Raw genomic sequence first — 24,215 nt, 5'->3', positions numbered from 1 at the left:
CTGTCCCTGTGGGGCTCTGACCCAGATCAGGAAAAAGGCAGAAAACTGGAATTTCACTGTAAATGTCTAAAAGTGGATTTCTGTGCAGCTTGTCTTGGCAAAGCAGTTCCCACCCACCACTCATGACCAAAAAAAATGGCTCGTGAACGCAGAGGTTCCCCTCCCAAAACACGCGCCCTATTTCATAGGATGGCTCGTGCCTCAGCTTAGACATCTCCTGCGAGACCAGCAGGAGCACATCTTCGCTGGGAGAAAACAGAACCAAGGGGATCGCCTACAGTCTGAGGAAGGGATATCTCTCCTTTCTCCCATGGCCGCATTTGTCCAACAAGTGTGATCCTGGACCGAGACACCTCCCTCCCCTCTGCTCCTTGGGGACATTTACCAGGACCACACCGAGCCCAGCCTTGGGAGGTTTTGCCTCTTCCCTGCAAGTGCTTAGGAGTCTTGGTGAGAATAGTTTGACAGGGAGGAACTCGCGGTCTCCGAGCAGATCTGTTTACTCGTTCCCCGTAGCCCTCGGAGCAGCGCCGTGCACTGCTGCGGCTCGCCTCGCTTGCAGACTGACAGCGCTGTCAGGTCCCATTCATTGCGAAGCAGCCGGTTCCTCACACCTCCCTCGCTCCCCTGCTGAACGCGGTGAGATCGCAGGAGCCGAGCCTGCCCGCAGACAGGGCTCGGTGATTGATGCATAGCAGTAATTGCCAGCGTTCATCTCCAAATAGTGAAACTTCACTTCATAAAGGCGTTTTAGGGTGGGAGGTGCAGGTCAGGACTCCTGCATGCTGATGCTTTTAGAGACAAGCCAGCAGGGAGCTAGTAAGAACAAACTCAGCCCAACAAGTTGCTGCTGGTGAATTAAAGGGGAAAACAAGCCCAAGCGCCTTTCTCATTAGTTCAAGCTGTTCTTACCTGGAGGGTGGAGAGAAGGACTTGCAAGCCACTGGCTTCTTGTTCTGCCATGCTGCTCCCCACTCACAATCCCTCTTTCTAGCAGCAGACACAATGCAGCCAGAAAGCAAAGCTGCCAACTTGCCTGGCTGCTGCCCCTGTGCTGTTTAAGAAACGAAGAAGCTAAACACAGATCCCCAGACACACGCACACTGCTACCACCAATAATCACAGCAATGCAACTCTAGACCTCAGCAGGAGAGATAAATGTACCCCCTCCCTCCGAGCTCTCCCACTGTGACGAGAAGATTAATTCCTATATAAAGAATCCTGGGGATTAAGTAAAGTGCTCGGGAAAGGTCTGGGTGCTTGGTGTATGGCAGGGGGAGTGTGGGGAGGGTGGCAATAGCAACAAGAAAGCAGAAGAGCTACAAACCTCAAAGAAAGCCAGGGAGAAGGGAGGGAGTGCGCTGGCAGCCTGACAGTCATTCCCAGCTGACCTGCTGATCCATTCCAGACCCTGCGTGGACTCGTCTCTGTTTGACTCCGCTCCAGTGAAACCGGAGACGCGGAGAAGGCAGAGGGAGTGGGAGAGATGCCCTCGGTCTTAATGAGCGCTGACAACGAACGGAAGATACACCCGGCATGAGGGACAGGTGGAGCAGGATCGCTGAGGCTCACGGAGGGTTTTGGGCTTGCAGCCCCGATGCTTCTCTCCAGTCACAGCTGCGAAGGCCACGGGCAGTGCCTCGTAGCAGTTGCAGGGCAGGGAGCGCAAGCAGAGGGCATCTCGTGGCTGCATGGCAAAGCCCAGGGAGGAAAGGGGAGCACTCACATCCTGTGCGGCCTCTCTGTCCAAGAAAAGTGCGGTCCTGGGGGAAAGTTGGCTCCAAGGGCCACTACAGTGATTCACACGTACCCATCCATGTCTGTGAGGATTGTAGCTCAGAGCTGAGATCTCTCCCTGGTGCATGAACCATGCCGGGGTATGGCTGTAGTTGTAGCCTGAATTCCTAGGAGGGCACAGAGACCACTTTTAGCGTCAGCCAGATGATATCAAAGGGCTTGGTAAACAAAAAGGAGCAGGTAAAGAAGCCGAGTGGAGAGCTGGATGAGGTTTTTCCAGGGAAATGTTTTCAATGTGAGAATGTCAATTAGTTCAACACAAACATTTTTTCAGGGATGCAGAAATTTCAGTTCAGCTTTCTTAATGCCAGAATGGCACCACTTCAGGGAGATTTGTAGGCTGACATTGGATATAATTACTTGACGTGCAGAAGATGAAGGTTAGATCTTGTCTTTCCAATTTACGGACATTAACTTCAGTCTTTACCTCTTAAATAAGTACCTAATGCTGGTGTGGGTCTCTCTAGCCCTTCCAGTAGGAGTGTTTTCACTGTGAATTAATAACTAAAGACCTTAGAAGAAGTAACATGAACCTTGGTCTCCTGGCACAAGACAAATGCTTACAGGATTCAGTGCCACAAAGTGACATACCAGACAATCAATGTGTGCACGCATTTCTTTGCTGAAGTCAATGAAGAAATCACAGATCAGAGCTAAAACCCTAATCTTCTAAGAACGAGTTAAATGAAGAATAAACCACTCTACTCTTGGCTAGGGACTATTTTCATGTGAAGATCTTTCAACGTTGCAGAACCTTCATTGATCAAGTGTTTTAGGTAAATGTTAAGACAAATTCTCTCCAGCTCAGCCCAGTGATGTGTGAACAAGTGACACAAGCATGGCATTCCTTGGTTTCTGTGTGTGCCAGCAGGGTCCCAGGATGTCACTACCAGGTTATAAAATAAACCAGATTAAAATACCTTTGCATAATTATGGAGACACAGCAGTCCATTCATGGAGAATGCCACAAGGACTGTTGATTGATGGACAAGATGCTCTACAGACAACAAGGCAGAGTAAGAAAAGTTACATGGACTCATTTCCTATGGAAATTCAGGTTCAGGGATTTTTCTAAATGAAAATATTGATTTCAACAACAACAACAACAAAGCTGCTGCACTCTGTGAAATACTATATTTTAGACTGAGAGATGGTGTCCTACCCAAAGAACACTGAATTCTGAACAGCCTTTGCAGGCATATTGCTTTCAACACATCAAAGGGTTAAATGCAGAGTGGCACTAAACTTTTCTCCTGGGGGTCTGTAAAAGTTTACATAAAGAAACAACAGCCTGTGGTGGGCCATATTAATTTCACCGGCCCACTGTCTCTGGAGACGTGTTGAAATCTTGCATTAAGTTAAACTGAAAGAATTAGGATGAGCTCTGAGTCTTAAAATGCTGAAGGCCTAAGCAGTACACAGGAAGATGAAATAGTAAGAGTTGAGTGTAGTAACTTTGATACACAGATGGCCTCAATGGAGAAAAAGTCCTGAAGCTGGAAGGTTGTTAAGTTTGGTAGCAAGAGGTTCAGGGTGTAAGAGCATGCCGTGCACCATGCTCTCCAGATCTATCTGTCCCTCCTTGCCAAAAGATCCATCCTAAATGCAAGGGAAACATCCAATGACAGTCTTAAAGTCTCCAAGAGTTAACACACTTGCCAAGTAACTTTGAGACAAGGCTTTAGAGTTTCTTTCACACCAGCAGGACTCAATAAAATCTAATAACAGACCATTATGTAAGGAGGAGAGAGAACCAAGAGAGTGCAGGGACGACGTCCTCAAATGGGCTGGGAAGGAGGAAGGCAGGTAATGGGTTTTATGAGCAGTGCCAGCACACTCTGTCTTACACAAATTAATGCACTGGCAGAAAATTATTTCAGAGGTGATTAGAAGCTCTTTAAAGGAGCTCTTCCACTTTGTCGCTTTGTTCTCTTTCTTGTGACAATTGTACCTGTCACTAGAGCTGTGTGGAACTGTTAATTCCTACTGCGTGACTGTTCAGAAGGCAATGAGAGCTGATGGATGTAAGCAGGCTACAGCGGCAGGCAGCCCGGTTGTCTCAGATCCCCTTCTCTACCACATCACACCACCTGATCGCTCACCTTCTCAGTGGCAATTCGTCATTACCACATGGTGATCCCTCTCCCTGTTGCATTGTAAGATGCTAGATGAGTAGCTAGCTTCCTGCCCTACCTAGAACACCACACTGCCCTCTGCTATAGGATCCCATCTTTCCTAAGCCCCCTACCCCCATGATCTGGTTCTTCGTTTCTATGCAAAGAAGCTTTAGAAGCTTTAGAAAAAAATGCAGAGATTTTGCTGTACTTATGGCAACCCAAGGGAAAGAGAATAACAACAGCAAAGCTTGGGGAAACAAAATCTCTTCCATTCTTTAAAATTTGGGGGTAGTTTGCTTGGTTACGCCCAGAGACTACAAGAAAGTATCATACAACAGAAAGCTCCAGAACTTGCATTTGAATTAGCAGGGAGATTAACAAATAGAAATGCTAAAGAAAGACCCCAAAAGTGACAGTGATGTTTACATCAACGTTAAATGTACTTCAAAAACCTTTTGAAACCAAATTCAAAGCAGTAAATCTCAGAGGTTTCTAGTTATTCACCATTCCTCATAGCCATTGCTTCCAGATTTTTGTCGAGTTTCCAAATTCGTTGTTAGTTTCTATGAATAGGAGGTTCCCTACCTCAACCCTCACAGGCTGAATAAGTTAGGAAGCCTACAGAGACAAATGCCAGAGGTAAAGCATAAACACTGTCCTACCCATTCATATTACGCTGTCAATCCAGCCTGAAGATTAGCTTGTTAAAGTTTATATTGATGCCACTGTTGTTTCCCCTGTGCCCTTAGGTTTATGTGATCCTTAAACAAAATGAAAATTAAACTCATGACTGCAGCTTCCTACTAGTGCCGGAGTTAATGTTCTTGTGGGGAGGACAGAGGGCATTAGAAGCACAAAGGCAGGACCCCTGGGCTCTCTGCAGTTGCTGCACAAGCTCAGACCAGTAATTTTCTTTTCTTGTGCTCAAGGGCTCAGACACACAAACAAGTTAGAGATGTCATCTGATCTCCAGCAAATATGTGCACACACTTTTAGCCCATAGCAAAGGTAAGATAATACAGGATGATTTCACCTGCATTAAAAGAGCATTCAGTCCAATTATTTCATTTTAAGAGCTTATGCAGAAAACATTACCATGGATCAGCTGACACTATGTAATATTTTAACCACAGAAACTTGTTCTTGTGCCTAAACCTACATCTTCCCTACCTGTAAAAGGAGATTTTGAAGCTTTCCTTGTTCAGGTGTTGTAAAGCTATAAAGTTTGCAAGCTCTCATTCAGAAGCGTTGTACAAAAAAAAAAAATGAAAGTTTTCAGCTATAGCATTGCATTAGAATGATACAAGGTTAAAAATCTCCATAGATGAGATAATCTGGAAATTTTCCTTGTGAACAAAGCAATGAGAGGAAGACAGAAGTCCTCTGCCAAGACACCTAGCAACTGTAATATTATTTATTTGTAAATTGAAAGTAGGAATCTCATGCAAGAATATAACATATTAAAATAAATTTTTCCTGTGTTATTTTCACATTCCCACTTATTCCAGTTCAGCCTGTTCTTTCCCATGTGAACCCCCACTGAATTGCATTTGAAAGTAATTCACAGGCCAAAGAAAAACTAGCCCTAAGAAGACTTAAATACAGCAGTTGCAGAACCAGAATCAGTATCACCAAAATCAGGTGAGAAGCCACAGACAAGCTTCCCCTTTTTTATCTAGAGTCTATACCAAACAAATGCATAAAAAAGTCATTCAATTTTTGGACATTAGCAGTCCAAATAATAAAATTATCTTGGAAACCTGTGAATAATCTGAGAATATTTTCACCTAATTCTCATAAAAATGACACCAATTTTGTACTCATGTTGCACATCTGGATTCTAATAGGATGATTTCCGTTTTTAAACCAGTGAGACAGATGAGAGAACAGCCAGGTTCCATTAAAAATGGGGAAAAAAAATCTAATTGGATAAATTATTCATTCCAAAGCCAGCCTGAGTTTTATGAAACACAACTGAAATATGACTGTGTAAAATATTGAGTTAACTGTCCATGTTTCATTTCTATTAAATAAAGAAATGAGTTCTGCTGTCAAAATTACATGTAGCCAAGAAATGTATATATTTTAATAAGGGGATATTGTTTTATTATTATTATTATTATCTGGGTACTCTTTTCTCTAACAAACCCTTCATTTTCATTGTCTTTTGTTCAAGCACTATGCTTATCGTAAATGATCACCAATATCACCAAATGATCATCAATATTAATACATATGTATGTGGAAAAGAGATAATCTTCCATTTGTGAATGCATATGTAGAGGTTTACCTCTCTGAATAACATTCCCCCTGCTCATGAAATAATTTACTCTTCTACAGTAGTGAAATGGTTAAAATGGCAATGAAAACACAAGAAGTCATGATGCTGAAATTGATTTTCAGATGCTGCTGGAAGTGACTCAAGACTCCTGCAGCCACTGGACGAGAAGTTAATATCTTTTGGGTCAGAAACCTACCACTGGAAATTTCTGGTCTTACCCTGGTTTAATATGAGGCTGGTACTGTGCAGAGTGCCTGGGGCAGAGAGGGGAACAGCAGGCTTAATCAGAGTTTTGCTTCTCTGGAGACATTCCTGCCATCTCACTTTTCATTTGTTGCTGCACAGCAGCATGGCCTGGGGAGCATCGTCTGGGGGACATGCTACGGTTCATTTCTACAGCAGCATGATGACCAAGGATATAGGACATGGAAGACCATAGGGATAGTGTATCAGAGGCTACGGTAGATATACTGTATGCTGTGTCAGTATGTGATAGAGGGTATTTTCTTGCATCACTGTCCTTTCTGACACATGCTGAGAGGGCTGCTTCCATATAAAGACATGCTCCCACTTCTTTCTTTCCAGGTCCCTAAAACCTACTCCAGTTGTAAAGGCATTAATAGAATCAAATAAAGAGACCTGCTGTAAAAATACATTAACCCAGGCTTGAAAATACACTCTGCATTTGCAGTCTAGGCTCAAACAGCTTTCATACGACCTCTGCACACTTTGGATCTCTTTTGGAATAACAATGGACAATATTTTGGCAAATCAGACTTTTAGCAGTTGATCAATTTGGTCGTGAACTGTATCGTGAACCAGGAGTGGAAACATGCTGGCTCAGTGCCATGCTGTCATTTTCTTCATCTAAGAATAAAAGTTTTCATTTGTCAAGTGGAATGGATGTTTCTTACACCCTGACAGATTGTCAAATATTCTGAAATATATTTTGTTGGGCTCTTATTTAAATCTAGTTTATGGAAAAACAACTATATATTAAACACACATACACCACTTATCCTAAGAAAGATGTATTTAACCACTTGACTGCTGTCAGATATTTCCACTTTGTTCCTACAAAGCCCCTTGCTGTGCTGTTCAATGCCTCAGATACAGCAGGTAGAAAACACTTGCTCGGTTACTGAATACTACAGGTGGGTCTAAGTCTGATCTACCCACAGCATTACCAATTGTTCCTGGTCCATTGCGAGAGGAGACACCTGCTGTGTCAGTGAATCTTTGAGATACAGGCAAGTGGAGTTCCTCGCTGGGCTGCTAAGACTTCTGGCCATTAACAGAGCACACATAGGAGGGGGCTAACTATCCCACCTCCTGCCAAGTAGCCCATGATGCTGGTATTCTCTTGAAGGACAGCAGTAGGGATGTGCTGAAGAAACCCGGAAGGAGAATGAAATAATAGTGCAATAGTTAAATTAACAACACTGGTGTCTTACTTGCCTTTATCAAGTCTCCAGGCAACAGTACAAGGTAAAGGTCCCTTGTTTTGTCACCTGCAGCTCAGCGAATATTTCTGTTGGACAAAATACCCTCCCTGTTTTCCTGCAGACATACCTGTGTCAAGATTTTCAGTTGCTTATTAAAAAAAAAAAAAAAAGACAACAAACAATTGTTTTTCATACCCTGACAGTCTGGTTCTTATTTTCTTTGTCACTTTTGTCACCAATTTTGTCTGCTTAAAATGTCTCTATGCTAATTCAGTTGTATATGGCACCCAAGTTGCAAAAGTGTGAGCACAGACATAAGTGCAAGACAGGGAAGAATCTGTTTTGTTGAATGTTTAAGGAAATGGACTTTATGCCAGCCAGACACAGCAGTACACAAAGCCTTCCCATTAACAGAACAAACTGTGGTATATCTGTCTCTTCTGTTTGTCTCACATTTAGCATCTCTGACACACACAGCAACATTCAGTATGCAAAGACACCAGGGAGAAAAAAAAAAAAAAGGATAAGAAACAAAGAAAAAGGAGAACACTCAGACCAATTGAGCAATCTAGTGGGTCATACATTTTAATGAGACCAGCAAATGGAAGAGAACATGGCAAGTTGGGCTGTTACTGGTGATACCATACTGGGACACAGAGCACAGAGAATTAACTCCAAAATATATCCCACACCTGAGTTTTTGTAGAAGCTTATTTGGCCATCCTGCTTCATCTTGTTTTGCTTTGATTGCCACAAGCTTCCAAAATGAATGAATATCACAGTGAATGAATATCATTCCAGGGCTGAACTGGACAAGCAAAAACACCCACGAAGGTACAAAAAGCAAAGAAAAAGCAAACTGCAGGAGGTATGGGATTGCACAGATGATGGAAGACTGGTAGGTAATGCTATGCTATTAGCTCATATATAGTGCTGCACAAACTAGTTTGTCAGAGGCAATGCCTGAAGGGCATCTTCAAGAGAGTCAGAGGAAGCACCTAAATAAGAAACCACTTTTGACCACTAGACCTCTAAACTTGACCTTCACCATAGCAAAAAAACACTGTGACCCCTTATAAGTTTGCAAGCACTTTATCCCATGCAATAATGTTTTCAGCAACAGTGGGCTACTAAACTTATTAACTGTATTTGATAATCAGTACTGAATGACTTTACTGACCACCCACCTGTATCAGAAGGCCTGGGAGTGACTGCTCTCTAAATCTAATGTAACTGGGTGCAAACAGAAAAACTCCCAGGAAAATTCCTCCTTTATCCCTGTATCTTGAGACAGAAATATCAACAAAAATGACAAGTGATTTTTTGTTTGTTTTATTTTTTTTGTTTTGGTTTGCTTTTTGTTTGCAAGTACTTGTAGTTTTTCCAAAGACAAGCAAAAGTTCTTCTGTCCTCTTGCCCCTGGGCCCATGAGGCCTGGCTTTCTCTAAAGCTGGAGTTGAATTCTCTGAATATATATAGAGAGGCTGGAGGAGCCTCTATATATATATACTGAGACTTCACTAAGACTGACCCTGAATACTGGTTTGTGACATAATAAATTTAGCAGTACTACAGAGGCCTTGGAAGCAGACTGTCACTGCTGAGGGCTGCGTGAGAAGCACAGTTAGAACTGAGAATGGGCAGTTATTTACAACCCCACATCATTAAAATTCTCTCCATCCTGAATGATGAATGGTTCTCCTGTTAATAGGAACACAACAAAATTTGAAATGCAGAGAAATTTGCTCTGCCAGGAAGGAAATCATCTCAGAGAGAGAAGCTGTAAGACTGAGGGACAGAATTTGTCTACATTTTGCTTTGACTGATTGAAAGCAGACAGGATTTCTGAAGACTTGGCTCTGGAAGCAATTTAAGGCAATCTCTGAGAAGGATAGGCCCTTCTGACTTTGCTTTGTAGTACTCAGAAATATGTCCCACCTCTCAGCCTGCTGGTTGTGCAGAAAAGAGGCTTCTTGCAAACACTTGAGGAAGGAAGTAGTTCAAAAGAGCTGGCCCAGCTTCCCCACATCCGTGAAGCCAATAGAAACACTAACTAAAGGTATATCATGTCATGTCCATAGATCCTACTGGTGATTCCATCGCCGGTTGTGGTTTGTTTGTTGGTTTGCTTTTTTTCCCTACTTTTCCCTTCCAAGTCCCTGGATGAACCTCTGTGAACCTGCTAAAGAAGATGGCTTGATAAAATTCCAGAAGAGGCCTTCTGTCAAAGTGAAAACCCTGTGGAAATCTTCTTCAGTAATAACTATTTCTGTAAGCAATGTGGTTACTGAAGTTTGGTTTCCTATTGAATGGAGTTTCACAGCTGATCAGCTGTGTCTGAGAAAGCACAAGCTTTCCCCTAGAAGTGATTAGGGCAATCTTTTGGACTCTCCCCTTTTCACACTTTCCTTACCCACGGGTACTCCAGAGTTCAATGGAAAAGCCTTTTTTTCATCAGTGGCATGTACCAGGTGTCTCACTTCTACCTAGACACATATTTTTGCTAAAATTCTATGAATTATTTTATCTTTAGAATTTTTGCTTCTCTGTAAAACACATTTTGAAATAGGCCACTGGGTTCATAAGTTTTTAGGGTGGGTGCACGAATCCAGAAAGGGCAATATCGTATCAACCATGTTTCAAAGTAAACTAAACTAAAGAAGAGATGTTAAAAGAATAATCATCCAATGCCATTTTCAGATAATCTCTGAATGTATCAATAATGCCTACCAATGCAGGTGTGTTAGCAATGCAAACCCTTCTGCTGTGGTGGTTTCTACAAACAGGTCATAATTGCTAACAGTCCCCAGATGACACCTCTCATTCAAGCTGTGGCAGCTCTTCCTTTTAGCCCTGGATGTGCCTGGTACGTTCCCTGGTGTGCCCATCAATAGCTCTTGACATGTACACAATGCAGTATATATTAATCCATCAACTCTCACAACTCCATCTCTGGGAGTTAGGCAATCATTTTTTTCCAGCTTACACTTTTGCGAAGTCGACGACGAGTCTCTCAAGGACACACAGAGCATCAATGGCAGAGACAGAAGGAGAAGAGAGGTCACAGTGCCCCCAGTGCCATCACAGGAAAACTCAAGGCGGTGATATCTGGGGAGGAAAGAAGAAAACTTCATCATCTATTCAGCAGTTGAATTTTTTTCCCTAACGTCAAAGAGTCTGTGGCCACATGTACACTTCTGTGCATTTGAAGCAACCAGCACTTATTACTGATGACCTAGTGTTCATCTGAACATCTGTGCCCTTTTGTCATTTGGGTAGCATTTTGTGAACCTTTGTTTTGCCCCAGCAATCTTGCATGTGAATCTGCCTTACTCTGGAGACAGGCTCAGTGAAATCATAAGGTTTTTGACTCATTTCTAATGAAAAGTTGCCTCAGAGGACAATTTCAATTAAGAGTGGCCACAGAGGCTCATGTCTACACCTTTTTCAGTGCAATGTGGAGCTAAGTGTTGATTATACCTCGACGTGTCTCTGGGGCTGCTGTGTGACTGCTGCTGGCACCTCTAAAGACTTCACGCAGCAGCAGCCTCCCAGGTGTAAGTCAAGACCTTGCGAATACAGCATTATGCTGGGAGAAGCAAGGAAAAAATACACAGCCAGGGAGAGCCGTATGAAACAAGCCGCCTCTTGACTTCATTATCATAAGTGTTTCTTGTTCAGCTCATTACATGAACCTTGTTCACCATGTATTTCTTCCAGCATTTGTTAGGGGGGAGGCAAGCCCAGTGGCCTGATACATCCACTTCGCCTCCCTCCTCCAAACAAAAACTCTTCAGTCACTGCTGACTCTTTTTTAGGGAAACCTTCATTTCATTAAAATTTAATTATTGGTTTAATTAAAATAGGCAAGAAGCAATATGAGATGTGTATGTTTTTTTATGGCTGAAGGAGATTGTAAAGTCCTCATTCATTTCCCAAAGTAGCTTCCACAAAAAATTGGGCTGTCTTTTTATAGGCCAATTCTCAGTGCTGCTTTCAAATGGATCCCACAGCCATTCACACAGATTAATTCAGGCAGTGAATCAGATCCTGCTCACTGGCTGCCTTTCAGAACATACCAGTGATGATCTGGGAGCCCTGTGGTAGAGCCCTGCGAGCTGATGGGACTCTGTAAATGATTAATTAATCCTCATCCAGGCATTTTTCAGTTCTGTCTTAATTTATTCATATTGCAAAACAAATTTGGTCTTGGTGAAATGGGCCAGACTGACAAGCGTTGGGTGACTGACAATTGTTCTGTTATTCCCACAGAAAGAATGAAGAGGGAAAGATTTTTTTTTTTTTTGATGAAGCCTGTGCCATGACCCAGGAGACAACACTTCAACCTCAAACCATATTCAGCCTCCAGTTCTTCTGCTAACACTGCTAGCTTGAGGGGTGGCCCGGTTTCTGGCAACCTGCCACCCCACCAAGACTTAGAGGCAAGACCCCAGTTATTCCTTAACAAAGACAAAACTACGGTGGTTCGTTTCTCTTCTCTCAGTGTCTTTTCTGGCATCCCTAAACCTCCCAGGAGCAAAAGCCTACCCGGTGGGAATTCAGCACAAAGCAGGCAACACACAAAAACTCGGCTTGGGCCACCTTAGGAGGAGGTCTCCAGCTGCCCCATGTAAATGGTGCAGAAGAGATAGTAACCTGCAGCAGGTGGAGGTATTTCTAGTGATGGAGACAACACCCCATGAAAACTACAAGGAGACATCCTAGTGCAGTCATGGTTTCTTTCAGAACCAAGTCCATTATTTGCTAATGATATTCAGGCAGTAAAACTGGTTTTGACCTCACAACAAGGGTGGGAATCTTTAGACTCTCTTAAATTCCCAAACCATCTGGTCTTTGGATTTATTTAATCACTCTTCTATTTGCACCAGTGAATTGAGCTTCAAAAGAGCTGTGTAGCTCTTTCTAAATGCAAGAAACAAAATAATCACAAGAAAAAAAGAGGAATATTGAAAGTTTCAAATATTTTAGCTCACGGTTCTAGGCAATGCTGGGCTGCTTGCCCAGTGTTTTGCAGTCTTCAGATCTCTTCAGCTTTAGACCAGAAAGAAATGAGAGAAGTAGCCTTTCATTTAAAAGCAACCCTCCAGACACTTTTGCAAGAAACAGCAATGACCTTCATTTACCCAGCCCTCTCCAGCTACACTAGCTGAGAATGCAAGTGAAGTGCAGGGCTGGGAACAGTGTGCTCTTTCAAAATGCTTTTACATCTCTTCTGTACTTGCTGGAAATCTACTCTCATCATTTTTCACTTTAAATATCTCCCTATATACATCTGGAGGTTGCAGCATGGATCTCTTTTCATAACAAAAGACATAGACCAGTCTGCAGGTAGAGGTCTAATTTTCAGCATTACCGGAGTTCCTGGGGAGTCTGGCAGCACTTGAGAAAACCAGGTAGTAATGCTAGTACCCCTATATCTTTTTCTCTTTGTCTTAAAGGTAAGCGTAGGGTATGACGGTGAAATGGATGGACTTCTGCCTTTTTTTCTTTTCCATTTGGCTTGACTGAGCAATGTGTCATGAAATTCTTGTTCATGCTAAGATGTTACCTGGCTCCATGGATCCTATTGGATCTTGATTGATTCATGAACAGGTCCATAGGTACTATTCGGAGTTACTAACGTCATAAAAAACAGCTACAACTTAGAAAACTTTAGAGCCACAGGCATTTGGAAGCAAAGAGCAGTCAGGGTATTAGACAGGTTTCCTTACTAGCATGCAAACAGGAATAACAGTACCAGGCTAGATAGACTTCCGAGTCTTCTAAGCTGGTAGTGCCATAAAAGCTGTTCTTGTGCTGTTACGCTCAATCTCTTTGTGCTCTCATCTTCATCAATAGCATTAGATTGACATCACAAGGGCTTTGTGAGCCTTTGCAACTCTGAGCTCCTCAGCTGAAAGGTTCCATAAAATTGTAAACATAATTTTATATTCTTGAGAAAGGCTGCTGAAATAAACAGTATCTGTTAACAACAGTCAAAGTGTAGTATTTGTGTTTATGTCAGCACTTAAAAATCATTGATCTGCAATAATCTCAGCATGGGGAGAAGGATCTGTTCCAAAGGTCAGAGCAGAGAAATGTAGTTTTCCCCATCAGTGCCCAAAAGAGCAGGGCTGGAGAGCTGCTGTGCAGAGCTCTGGCCAGGGAAAATGTGGTTGCATAAAATCTCACTGACACTCCCTTCCCCACTGCTAGAACAGCACTCGCGGAGATGACCCAAGATCAAAGATGCCTGCAGCAGCAATCTGGTTGCAAGACTAATCATCATTAGTCTACTTTGGCTGCCAGATTGCAGGTAACCACCCACCGTGGTGTGTTACTGTGCCAAGGCTGCGCAGACACTTTTCAAAGTGAGAGCGCTTCCCCAATTCCCTGTGTGTGGCAGCAGCAGGGTGAGCTTGGTGGATGTCTCCTAACAGGTTTTGCTCTGAACAGAGCCTTTGAACTAGGACCTGCCTCATTTAATTTTATTTGGGAACAGCAGAGCGGCTGAACAACAGGTATGATGGAGAACAATAGCCCAGATGGAGTCTGCCCAGGGGACACGCTATTGAAAGTAAAGTACAGTAGCTTAAAACTCTGCTCCTTAGTACTTGAGTGCAGTGCATTGCACACTTTGTCCCCTGAACGTGCTTCTCTCTCTGAAGGCAGACCCATTATCCTCTTTTAAGAGAAACTGGAAAATCTCTCCTCTTCAGACAGCTCCTAGTTGTTCCCTTCCCTGTGAGCAGGAGTGGCCATCCTGCCCCTCCAGCTGATTTGGGGTTCTCCTTTCTCCCATCTCTAACAAAAGATTTAAAGCAGCTTCACTACTCCACTGTCCTTCATCCAGCAAGTGATCCATGAATCTGTCCCCTTGACCACCCATCGCCATACCCTCACTGCCCACCTGGATGAGTGACTGCATCCTTTTGTCCCAGAGCTAACCTTGGACCCCCCATGCTATTCCCTGCCTTCCTGATATGTCGTTCTTTAGCCCCCTCCCTCTCTGTCTCTCCCCAGCCTTGCTTTCGAAGGCATTACAGCTACCTAGAAGGGATACAATCTCTTAGTAGCTGGGCTCTTTGGAAATGGGATTTCAGGAGTACAGTGTTTTCCTGCCACCTGATCTCCCCAGTCCATGCCTTACCACCTCCCTGCTCTACGTGCTGCAGGGTGTTCATACCAGGGCTCGGACAAGGAGAGGAGAGCAGCAGCCAGCAACTGCCCCAGCAGCTCTGCTGCAGCCTTGAGTTGCTGAAGGGTGGGGAAAACTGCCATCAGATGAAGGGGAAGCAGCCAGTCCTTTCTGAGTCCCTACCCCATTGACAGGCTGTACACGATGTTCTAAACAAAATCTGTCTAATGCCAGTCCCGGCAAATTGCAAGGGCTCTGCAGAAAAGCCAGCAGGGCAGAATGACTGTGCCCCTCTCCATGCACCAACGGCCTGGAGAAGAAGGAGTAGTGCAAAGGCAGAGGGCTGGCGGCGATGACAAACATGGCTAACAGAGGGTGCCAGGGCTGGCACCAAAGACAAAGCAACAGTGAAATAGCACAATATCATTGCCTGCCAGCTCCTTCTTTTAATCCTCCTGAGTCTGCACATCCATAATTGGGGACTTGTCTCTGCTGTCTAGGGCGCTTGGCAGCACACAGCTCTCCTCCCTAGAAGCGAGATTTGTGATTAGATTAAAGCCCAATTCATGTTCTCCTCGCTCAGGTCTCTGTCACGCTCGCTGCTCCCCCTGATGTTTACATACGATCGGCTGACTCATTTCCACATGAAGAGCTGACATTTCTCTCTCAAATACAGCAGAGGGGTCATTGGTTGCTGCATTAAAGGAAAAAACTACAATGAAGAGATTTTCTAATCACTGCATCAGATTACAAAGGAATGTAAATCACTGAACAACGCTTTTTGTTAGAAGCTGGAGCAAGGTTACTTCAGGCAGTTCTCAAGAGCAGTTTGGTATTTCACACAGTACGCCCACGTGCAGGAGTGCACATGTGTTCACGCACACGAACACACCGCAGCAGAGCAAGGAGATGCTGGGGGAAGGTGCTCTGATGTTGAGGAGCTCATCTATCCTGTGCTGCGCCCCAGAGGGAGCTTATTGTCCTGTGCTTCTGCCTGCTGCCTGATAAATTGGGGTAATATCCAACCTGCACTCACTGGACATGGCAAGGATGAGTATATTAAAAATACAGCAAGTAAGAAGAAGCAGAGGAGCAGCCAAAGCCGATACAGGACATATTACCATAAAATTACTAACAATAAGCTAGGATCAAATTTCTCTGCATGTCTTATATGGTCATTCATAAAACATCTCTATAGACTTACAAAAAAAAAAGGCATACAATGTATTTTAACTTAGTTTTGTACTTTGCCCTTAAAGAAGCTGAGATAGTTCATGGGAAGAAGGGAAGGGAACAAACCAATAAAAGCATATAGGAGATTTTCTTTTTTGGGACAAGTGTTGCAGGGGTAGGCAAGAGGGTAGAAATCGTCATGGGCTGGAGCAACCAGCAAAAGCATTAAGAGTGTTACAGGCACTGCCCACAATGTTCTTGTAGTCAAGATGGAGAATGTGTTTTGCATTTCTTATTCATTTCTGGGATTTTTGGAGAACCTTCTGCTAGGTAGCCATCAAAGTTCTCCTTCAGAAAAATAATGATAAAAAATGAGGAGCATTTAAATGTGACCTGAAGCCCATCAAAACCTTCCGGAAATGTCTCTGCACAGTCCTGCTCCAGCTCTTCAGGTCCTGAGAGAAGATATAGTGGGGACAGAGGAGGGGAACACAAATGTGAGCTACCTCCCCACTGGCCAGCAAACTACCACCCAAAGCAGGCGGAACAGTCAAGGGGAAAAAAATAATAATAAATAAAAGAAGAAAAAAAAAAAAAGAAAACCCAGAGCCCATAATCATTTTATGATTCTAATTTAACTTTTATGAACATGTTTTGAGCTCCCCTAGTCAGACTCTGGTATTGATCTTTTCAGTATTGTTAACTCATAACCAGACCATATTTGAAGACATAAACTTTAAGAGGGATAATAAAGAAGAGCCAGACTGCACTGGCTTTATTATTCTCAGCCTAGGGACTGGGAGCTGTAAATCCTACTGGAATCAGTGAAATTATGCAAGTGAAGATTAACTCCTGGCTGTGTCAATTTTTGGGATAGTGGTCACCAATGACATCAGTCCTTATTTCTAGTTGAAAGTGGGGTTGTTTTGGGACACAAAGAGATGGGAATGTAAGAAGCTAAACAAAGGAAAAGATACCACTGACTTTCTGTCTGCAAGATTTTGAGCGATGGCCCAAATTGCAATATTTTAACCCATTTCTGGACCAGATGCAGACTCTTCCAAATTACTCAGTGCTTACATTTGACTTCTATCTTCCAACTCCATTTGGGATCTGAGCTAAGCAGAAACATATAGATATTGCAGATGATGTTATTCTTTAGTGAGGGAGCTGACCCTGAGCACCAGCACAGGGTGATGGATATCCTGGCTTTACTGTACTGAGTGTGTGCTCTGTGCTTGGGGTCAGGCAGGTTCATATAGCTTGTTCCATGCTTCTGACTGATGGATAACATGAAAAGCCTAAATAACGATGTTCATGGTTTTTTTTTTCTCCATGGTAACAATACAAGAAGGACAGTTTTCCAACCTCTGGCTGTTTCTGGAAAAAGAGGGAACATGAAAATATGTGACAGATTTTCTTTGTTAAATGGATCCTAATATAATGAAATGAGGGCAGGGGGTTAGGTGAGTAGATGCATTGCTTTCTACCTGGCATATGCAAGATGTGAAAGGTGTTCTCAATCTGAGTATCAGGCTGAAAAATCTTGAGGTAAAACTTATTCAGTTCCTCTGAGATCTAATCTGGTATTTGAATTTAAAGTGCAGACCGGTAAGCTGTCAAGTTCAAGTGTGAATCTGCATCTGCTTGCAGACAGACTCAGTGGTCCTTGTTCAGACCTTACCCTGCCGCATGCAACTAGTCTCACAGACAAAAGGTGATTGTAAGGTCTCAAAATGAGCCACAATGCCCCAAAATAGGGGAGTTACTATAACTTCAAGTTTTGTTGCAAACACTTGAAATAGCACAACTCTCTGCCCTCTCAGCATCTCCAGTCCCCCCGACACCTTGCACCTCCCCAAGCTTGTCAAGGTTGGAGCATATCGCATGGCCTTATTTCTTCATTTTCAGTGACTCACACCAGCCAGCATCACTGTGCTATCTCATGCTTATTGGAATTAAAACACAAAAGGGATCTTCAACATAAATAAATAAATAAATAAAAGGCTGCACAGTACACCCTGCCAACAACTTGGAGGGAGGTCAGCAAAGAGCGACTGGAATGATTAGGGAACTCAAGGCAGTGACTTTTGAGGAAAGATTAACATTGCTAAAAATAGCCCACTTGGGTAACTAATGACTAGCAGGGTATGTGATAAAAGTCTCTGTGTATCTAAGAGTATAAATAATCAAGGATGGAATTAAATTATTTAGAGTGCACAAAGGGCAACTACTGGAGCACACTGCTAGGAGGAGCAGCTGCACTAAATAACTAAGGAAAGTAAAGGATGCAAAATGGGGGCATTACCTCCTCTCTCCCTGTGACTGAACTTTATTTAACTAGGACTTGATCTAAAGCCTTCTGCAGTCAGTGAAAGTTCTCCTCCACCATGGAGGTAGCCACTGCAAGATGGCGGCAACTATATGCAATTATCTCTTTGGGGTTTCGTTAAAGACAGTGACTTCAGAGGCATGTAATCCAGGACACTAGATGGGGAATCCCGCTTCTCCCCTTGGTGGCCTGTCTGTCCTGCAAAACTGGCAACATCTGGAATGAGCCAGATCCTTCTCTCTTTATTCAGAAAAAAAAAAAAAAAAAAACCAGCTCACTGCAGCTGGCAGCTTTGCAGCCAGAAGGGATCATTATGGTTGTTTAGTCTGACCCAGTGTGCGGCACACAGTCTTTCCAATTGTGCCTGCTTCAATGGGTAAGACAGGTACATATCATTGAACAGAATAAACAAATAAATAAATTTGTTGCTATTCTTTTCTCTGCGTGTCCTTAGAGTTACCATGGTATCAGCACAAAAATACTACTATGATCTCTAGATTTGACTCAGACAGATCTGCTTGTCCATTCTTCACTTACTTCTTCCCATCCCCTTGCCAGTCCCTCTCTCAGGAGTTCATCCGTACATTTCCATGCAAGGCAGCACCTTCCCTCTTCCATCAAGACCCATCTTTCAGTTTCCTTCCACTGTTCAGGTATTGCCAGATGAGGATTATGTGTCTGTTAAGAAAAACATAGTAAGCTATTATACTATCTTTCCAGAGTAAAAGGACACGTGCTTAAAAATGACACAGAAGCTATTCTGTATTTTGACTTTCTAAGATTTTAACTGTAGTTGCACATGATAAAGTAAGGAAACTGATGTTTTTCTGATGTTTGAAAAGCCATATCCAGAGTAATAAATGGTTTGTAGTTAGGTGGGAAGGCTATGTCTCACAGAGAATTTACACATGGAGAATTTATATGGTGCCTCTTAGTTCTGGTGCTGCTCAATATTTTCATTAATAAATACAATGATAAAACAGCAAATAAACTTATTAGATTTGCACACAACACTCTACATAAAGTGACTAAAATCACACTGGAAAGCAGGCTTAAAATTCAGCACAAAAGTGATGAGCCAGGACAATCAACAGATTAAATACAGAATGACAACAACTGGTTTGGATAATGTAACCTACAGGGAACCAGGGAAGGAAATGGGGTTGTTTGGCTTACAGAAGACAAGATGGGAGACAGGGAGGAACAAAAAACCTGTTCTTGTCATACATAAGGCTGCAGCAAAGAAATGAATATTCTCCAAGTTCGGGGCAGACAGGACAAGAAACAAATTAAATACCAGGGTAAACCAAGTGATGTGAAGGCTAGTGAAGCACTAGAGTAAACTGTGTGAGAAGATGGCAGCATCCAACATGGCAAGTGTTTAAGAACTGTCTACGCAGGCATCTGTCAAGCACTATATAACACAATCAACCCTGCCTTGATGAAGGCAGATAAGATGTGCCATTCTTTCAGGGCCCTGCATTCAGAAGTCAGTCGCCTTCCACATTGCTTAACCCACTAGTGCTTTCCATGATTTCAGTTTTGGCACCCTACATACCCCTGCCTGGTCGCAACCTTCATGTATGCTTCAGAGCTACATGCTGACTCCTCTTCATTTTGTGGGGAGGTGACATTGTAGTCAGGAATTTTCCGTATGCTGTTTTGTTTTATTTGCACTTGAGACCATATTTATTTTATTCCATCTGACAGCTGTTTTAGACCATTTCACTCTCTGCTGGAAGCATGATAAGGCCTGAAATGTGGGTTGTAAATAGCTGGGCAAACTGCACATTTAGGTCTAATTTTATGTGTAGCATCTTTTATTAATGTTGCAACATTTATTGTGTGTTTTAAGTCATCATTGATTTTTATTAAAAAAGATACTTTTTATTGTATGTTCTTGCTGCCTACAAAATAAAACATTATGTTTTTCCCCCTCGGTATGAATTCTCATTAATCTTCTCTGAGTGTGCAAGAAAGTGAGAAGCCAACTCAATCTGAGGCAGCATCAGTGCCTAAGTTCTCTGACTGAGACATTGTCATTCACTCCACCGGGATGCAGAAGGGCTGCTTAATTGCATGAAGCAGCATGTGTTATGTGGGGACTGAGGAAACAAAACAGTCCCCTGTGACTTACTACATCTGGGACTGATTAGCTCAGTTATTATATAATTAAGATCCAGAAGAGAGGCATAAAATATCCAGCAAGGACAATGAAAGCTTTTTGAGACATTTGCAGGCAGCTAAGGAATATGCATAAGGCCAGGCATAGGACGAAAACAGAGAGCATTTTGCATCCAGTGTCCAGATGTTTTCTTATGTCAAGCAGTATTGGGTCTTATTGATGATATGAAGATTTTACAGCAGCATAGTTGTGCATGCTGAAGAGATCCCAGACCCCAGAGAACATTCTATTAGAAGTTTTGCTACCTAGCATAAGTAAATGAATAATTGGTGCAATGATTTTGTTTGATTTTCAGCCGGATTGAGTAATGTAGCTTTGTATTAATTGAAAACTGGAGTCTGACCTTGCATTAACTAGGGAGCAGTCTATAAGCATGTGATAGCTCATTAGACTGGAATGCAGGTGAACTAGATCCCAGACGGCATTGGTTCTGGGCATTTTGATAAGACACCTGCAAACGTTGGCTATAATAATAATGAAGCCGTGACAGGGGCGTTAATGCAAACATGGTGCAAAGTAAATGATATTACAACTGAACATGGGGTATGATAATGTATATAATTAAGGAAATTAATATGTAAAGTAGATACACAGAGTATAAAATAGCATATTTAAAGCTAGGTGTCTCCTTTGCTCTTTTCCCCAAGATACAAGCTTCCACAAAGGGGGATCATCTTGTCATGCCACACCAAGACATTTGTGAGTACATGAAAGGCAGAACTGCCTGCTGGCAGATTTTGTGTGTCAAAGCGTTACTTTGATTTTAATGATAAAGAGGGCTCATTTACCTAGTTCATCTTTTACCATGCAGGTGTGCAAAAACCCAAATGTTAATACCATGTATCTGTTCAGGCAGGTGAGTGGGCGAGGGGAGGCTGCCTGGCCTGGCTGCATCTTGCAGTTTGCAGGTAAAACCACCTCGTTCAGCATCATCTTACCACAACGGTGTCTGCTGAAGGTGTGGCAGTCCCAGGACAGGTAGCTGGTGTGGGCATAGATGGTTTGTGAGAAAACCACCTCCATTTCCCTCACAGAAAAAAATCCTTGACACAGAGTGTCTTTGTGAGCTAGCCTTCACCCCAGCACATCTCGGTGCTTATGGAGAATCCATCAGGGAGGGAGAGGTGCTGGTCCGGGCACCAGCTCTCCACGGAAGTAGTGCCCACCCTCCAGAAGGGTTTTAAGGCTCAATGACTTTTTAGTCTTTTTCTCATCATCGCAATTAAGGCCCTGTAATCAGCAGCATTGACACCGCAATCAGCCCCAGCAATCAGCCTCCTGCCTCTGACGCTGATGAACACCGGGAAGGTGCCACGGAGTCAAGAGACTAATTGACCACTTTTAAAAAAAAATATATAATAATAACAAAAGGAGGAGAGGGTAGAAGCACATTCACACCCCCTGATTTTGAGGGCCCGGGAAGAAAGTTGGTACCTTGCTGAGGCCTTCAAGGAGAGTCTGAATTTGCCAAGTGGTGTGTACTTGCGGCACGTGAGAGCTGTAGATGTGTGCTGGCCGAGAGACTGATCTGAGGTAACAGCGTGAGGCTGAAGTCAGGAGGGGCTGCCTCACGGGCTGCTCCACGACAGAAGGTGTGTGCTGCTGAACTGTACCAAAATTGCTGTTGGAAAGTTCTCTCCGTCCAACATTTGCTACAGGACCCGTTCCACGCAGGCCATAGAATTGAATGAATGTACAGCCCTTTATTTTTCTCTCACAGTTAAGGTTTGGCAAGATAAAAATAAATCCATGATTGCTGAGCTCCAGTTAAATATATATTATGCATATTTTCATGGTGCCTGAAGTCTGATGTGATCTGGGTCCCTACTTTGTATCAAAATCAGAAAACATAGTCATGCTGTGAAAGCATTTTTCATGCGAATCACCCTAGTATCTCCAAGTTACTCTTCATTGTGCCTACTTTTATCAAACCCTGGTCACTGCAGGCAATTTCTTCGCTCAGGGCTCCCTGACTGAGGCGGAGAGGAAGTAGCTGACAGGCAGAGGGCCTGCACTTAGGCCAGACGCCCTCTAGGCCATGAACGAAAACTGGCTGTGTTCCTGCCTCGGAAATCATCCCCTGCTAGGAAATCACCCCTGAAAGGACAAGATTTGTTCTTGTGTTTCAGCTGCATCACTTGGTTTGTTTATTGACCCATTAATTATTGGTCTGTGTCTTCTGACAGGCAGGGCAGAGCAGCACGCTGGGGGTGATTGTTCCACTGGGACTCTCATGAGATAGGAACGGCAGAGCTGTCCGGCCCAGTCGCCGTAACAAGGTTATAATGTAAAGCACTGAGCAATTAGCCAGGAGATTTACCTCCCTGTCTTAAAAGCATTTTTATTACTTAATCAATCACAAGCAATTTATAAACAAGGCTGAAGTTTTATAGGGAGCCATAAATCTGTCTTATTTGCTTCCACGACAAACCAGGAAAAACAGGCCCAAAGTTTCAAAAGACATTTGATCAATTTTGAAAAAAAAAAAATGAAAAAAAAAAAAAGTAATTCAAAAGAAGATAAATGATTTTTCAAAGGTAGGAAGGACTTTAACAAAGGAAAAAAAGTCTGTTTGTCTATGTGCTAGTCTATAATATTATCCATGACAGAATCTTGAAGTAGTAGCATTGTAAACTAAAAATGTGAGCTGTTTTGGGGCAGGGAGCTTGTTTGTCTGTGCATGCCTTCCTCAAGCTGGATTGCAGCCACTGAATGCCAGCACAAAGTAATTTCAAAATAAAAATAATAAGAATGCTGAGTCGGCAGCAACCCATGTGTTCCAGATGCCCTTTTTGCTTTCTGAGTTTCTGACTCTTTGCCAGGACAGGGCAGCATTAGGAACCTGTTAGGTAGAGATACAATACTTTCTGTCTCCAAAGAAAGCTTCTCAAAGCCACAGCAGTGGCTAGACCGTCCTTGTTTTCTCTTCTGTTTTGTCTTGTCTTTAGAAGGAGGTTATTGGAAATAATTCACTCATGGCATTTCTGCATACCAGAAGCATCTGACCACACAAAGACACACAAAGGTACATGAAGGTCTCAATCCTTCATCACTTGCTGAGGCCAGGAGGCTGTTTTGCATCCCTACACCACCTCTTCCCCAGCGTATGCTGGTTGGACCAGTTAGATTTCCATACCAGCTCATTGGGATCATTACCTTGGGACAGATGGAATCAGCGCTTGTTGGCTGAGTGCATCTCAGCTGGTTTGGCAGCAATCCCAGCTCCGCCAGCCCCTTTACCTCTGACATTCAATGTCTCAGCAATCCTGCTGACTACTGCGAAACTGGGGCATTGATACAGACATGAAAGTCCCGCTTTCGAGAGAGATACTAAAGAGACTTGTACTGAAGTACATGCTAGAGCTAGGCTGGAGGCTGAATTCCCCACGTTTGTGGTAATCTAGTTGTTCCAAGATCAGTTTTTTTCTGTTTTTGACTGCTCTGATCTTACAACTCCCAGTCCTGACTCTTCTGCAGTTTCCCACCACACCTGTCAGCCTGTGATTTGCACCTTTCCAAAGCAGGAACATGCTTATTCTGATTCAGAACAGCATTGCTTCTGTACATCCCTTCTGCCCATTAGCTATCCAAGATGCGAACTGATAGAGAAGCAACTCCCTTCCTCAGACAGTGAGTTTAGGGGAATAAATGGAACAGGAGCTCTCATTTTTGTGCTGCATTGCAAGTCCAAGGGAGAATAGAGGGAGTCTCACCCAATGTCACTCCACTGCATCTGAGATTTGGGAG

General features: G+C 43.2%; 1 protein-coding gene across 1 annotated transcript in view; it reads right to left on the bottom strand.

Annotated features, from left to right (window-relative positions):
- Positions 1-21,152, bottom strand: part of AGBL1 (AGBL carboxypeptidase 1) — a 308,283-nt gene extending 287,131 nt beyond the window's left edge. Inside the window, exons 1-2 of the mRNA XM_083849719.1 lie at positions 18,821-21,152; positions 913-10,748 (exon numbers count right to left, since the gene is read on the bottom strand). Of these exons, the coding sequence (XP_083705845.1) occupies positions 913-963 (51 nt within the window). The 5' untranslated portion in view covers positions 964-10,748; positions 18,821-21,152. The remainder of the gene's footprint in view (positions 1-912; positions 10,749-18,820) is intronic.
- Between the last annotated feature and the right edge of the window lie 3,063 nt (positions 21,153-24,215).

This window comes from Anser anser (assembly GCF_964211835.1).
Source record: "Anser anser genome assembly, chromosome: 10".
Classification (NCBI taxonomy): domain Eukaryota; kingdom Metazoa; phylum Chordata; class Aves; order Anseriformes; family Anatidae; genus Anser; species Anser anser.
Note: the sequence above shows the minus strand (reverse complement) of the source record. Positions and strands in the feature narration are given on the sequence as shown.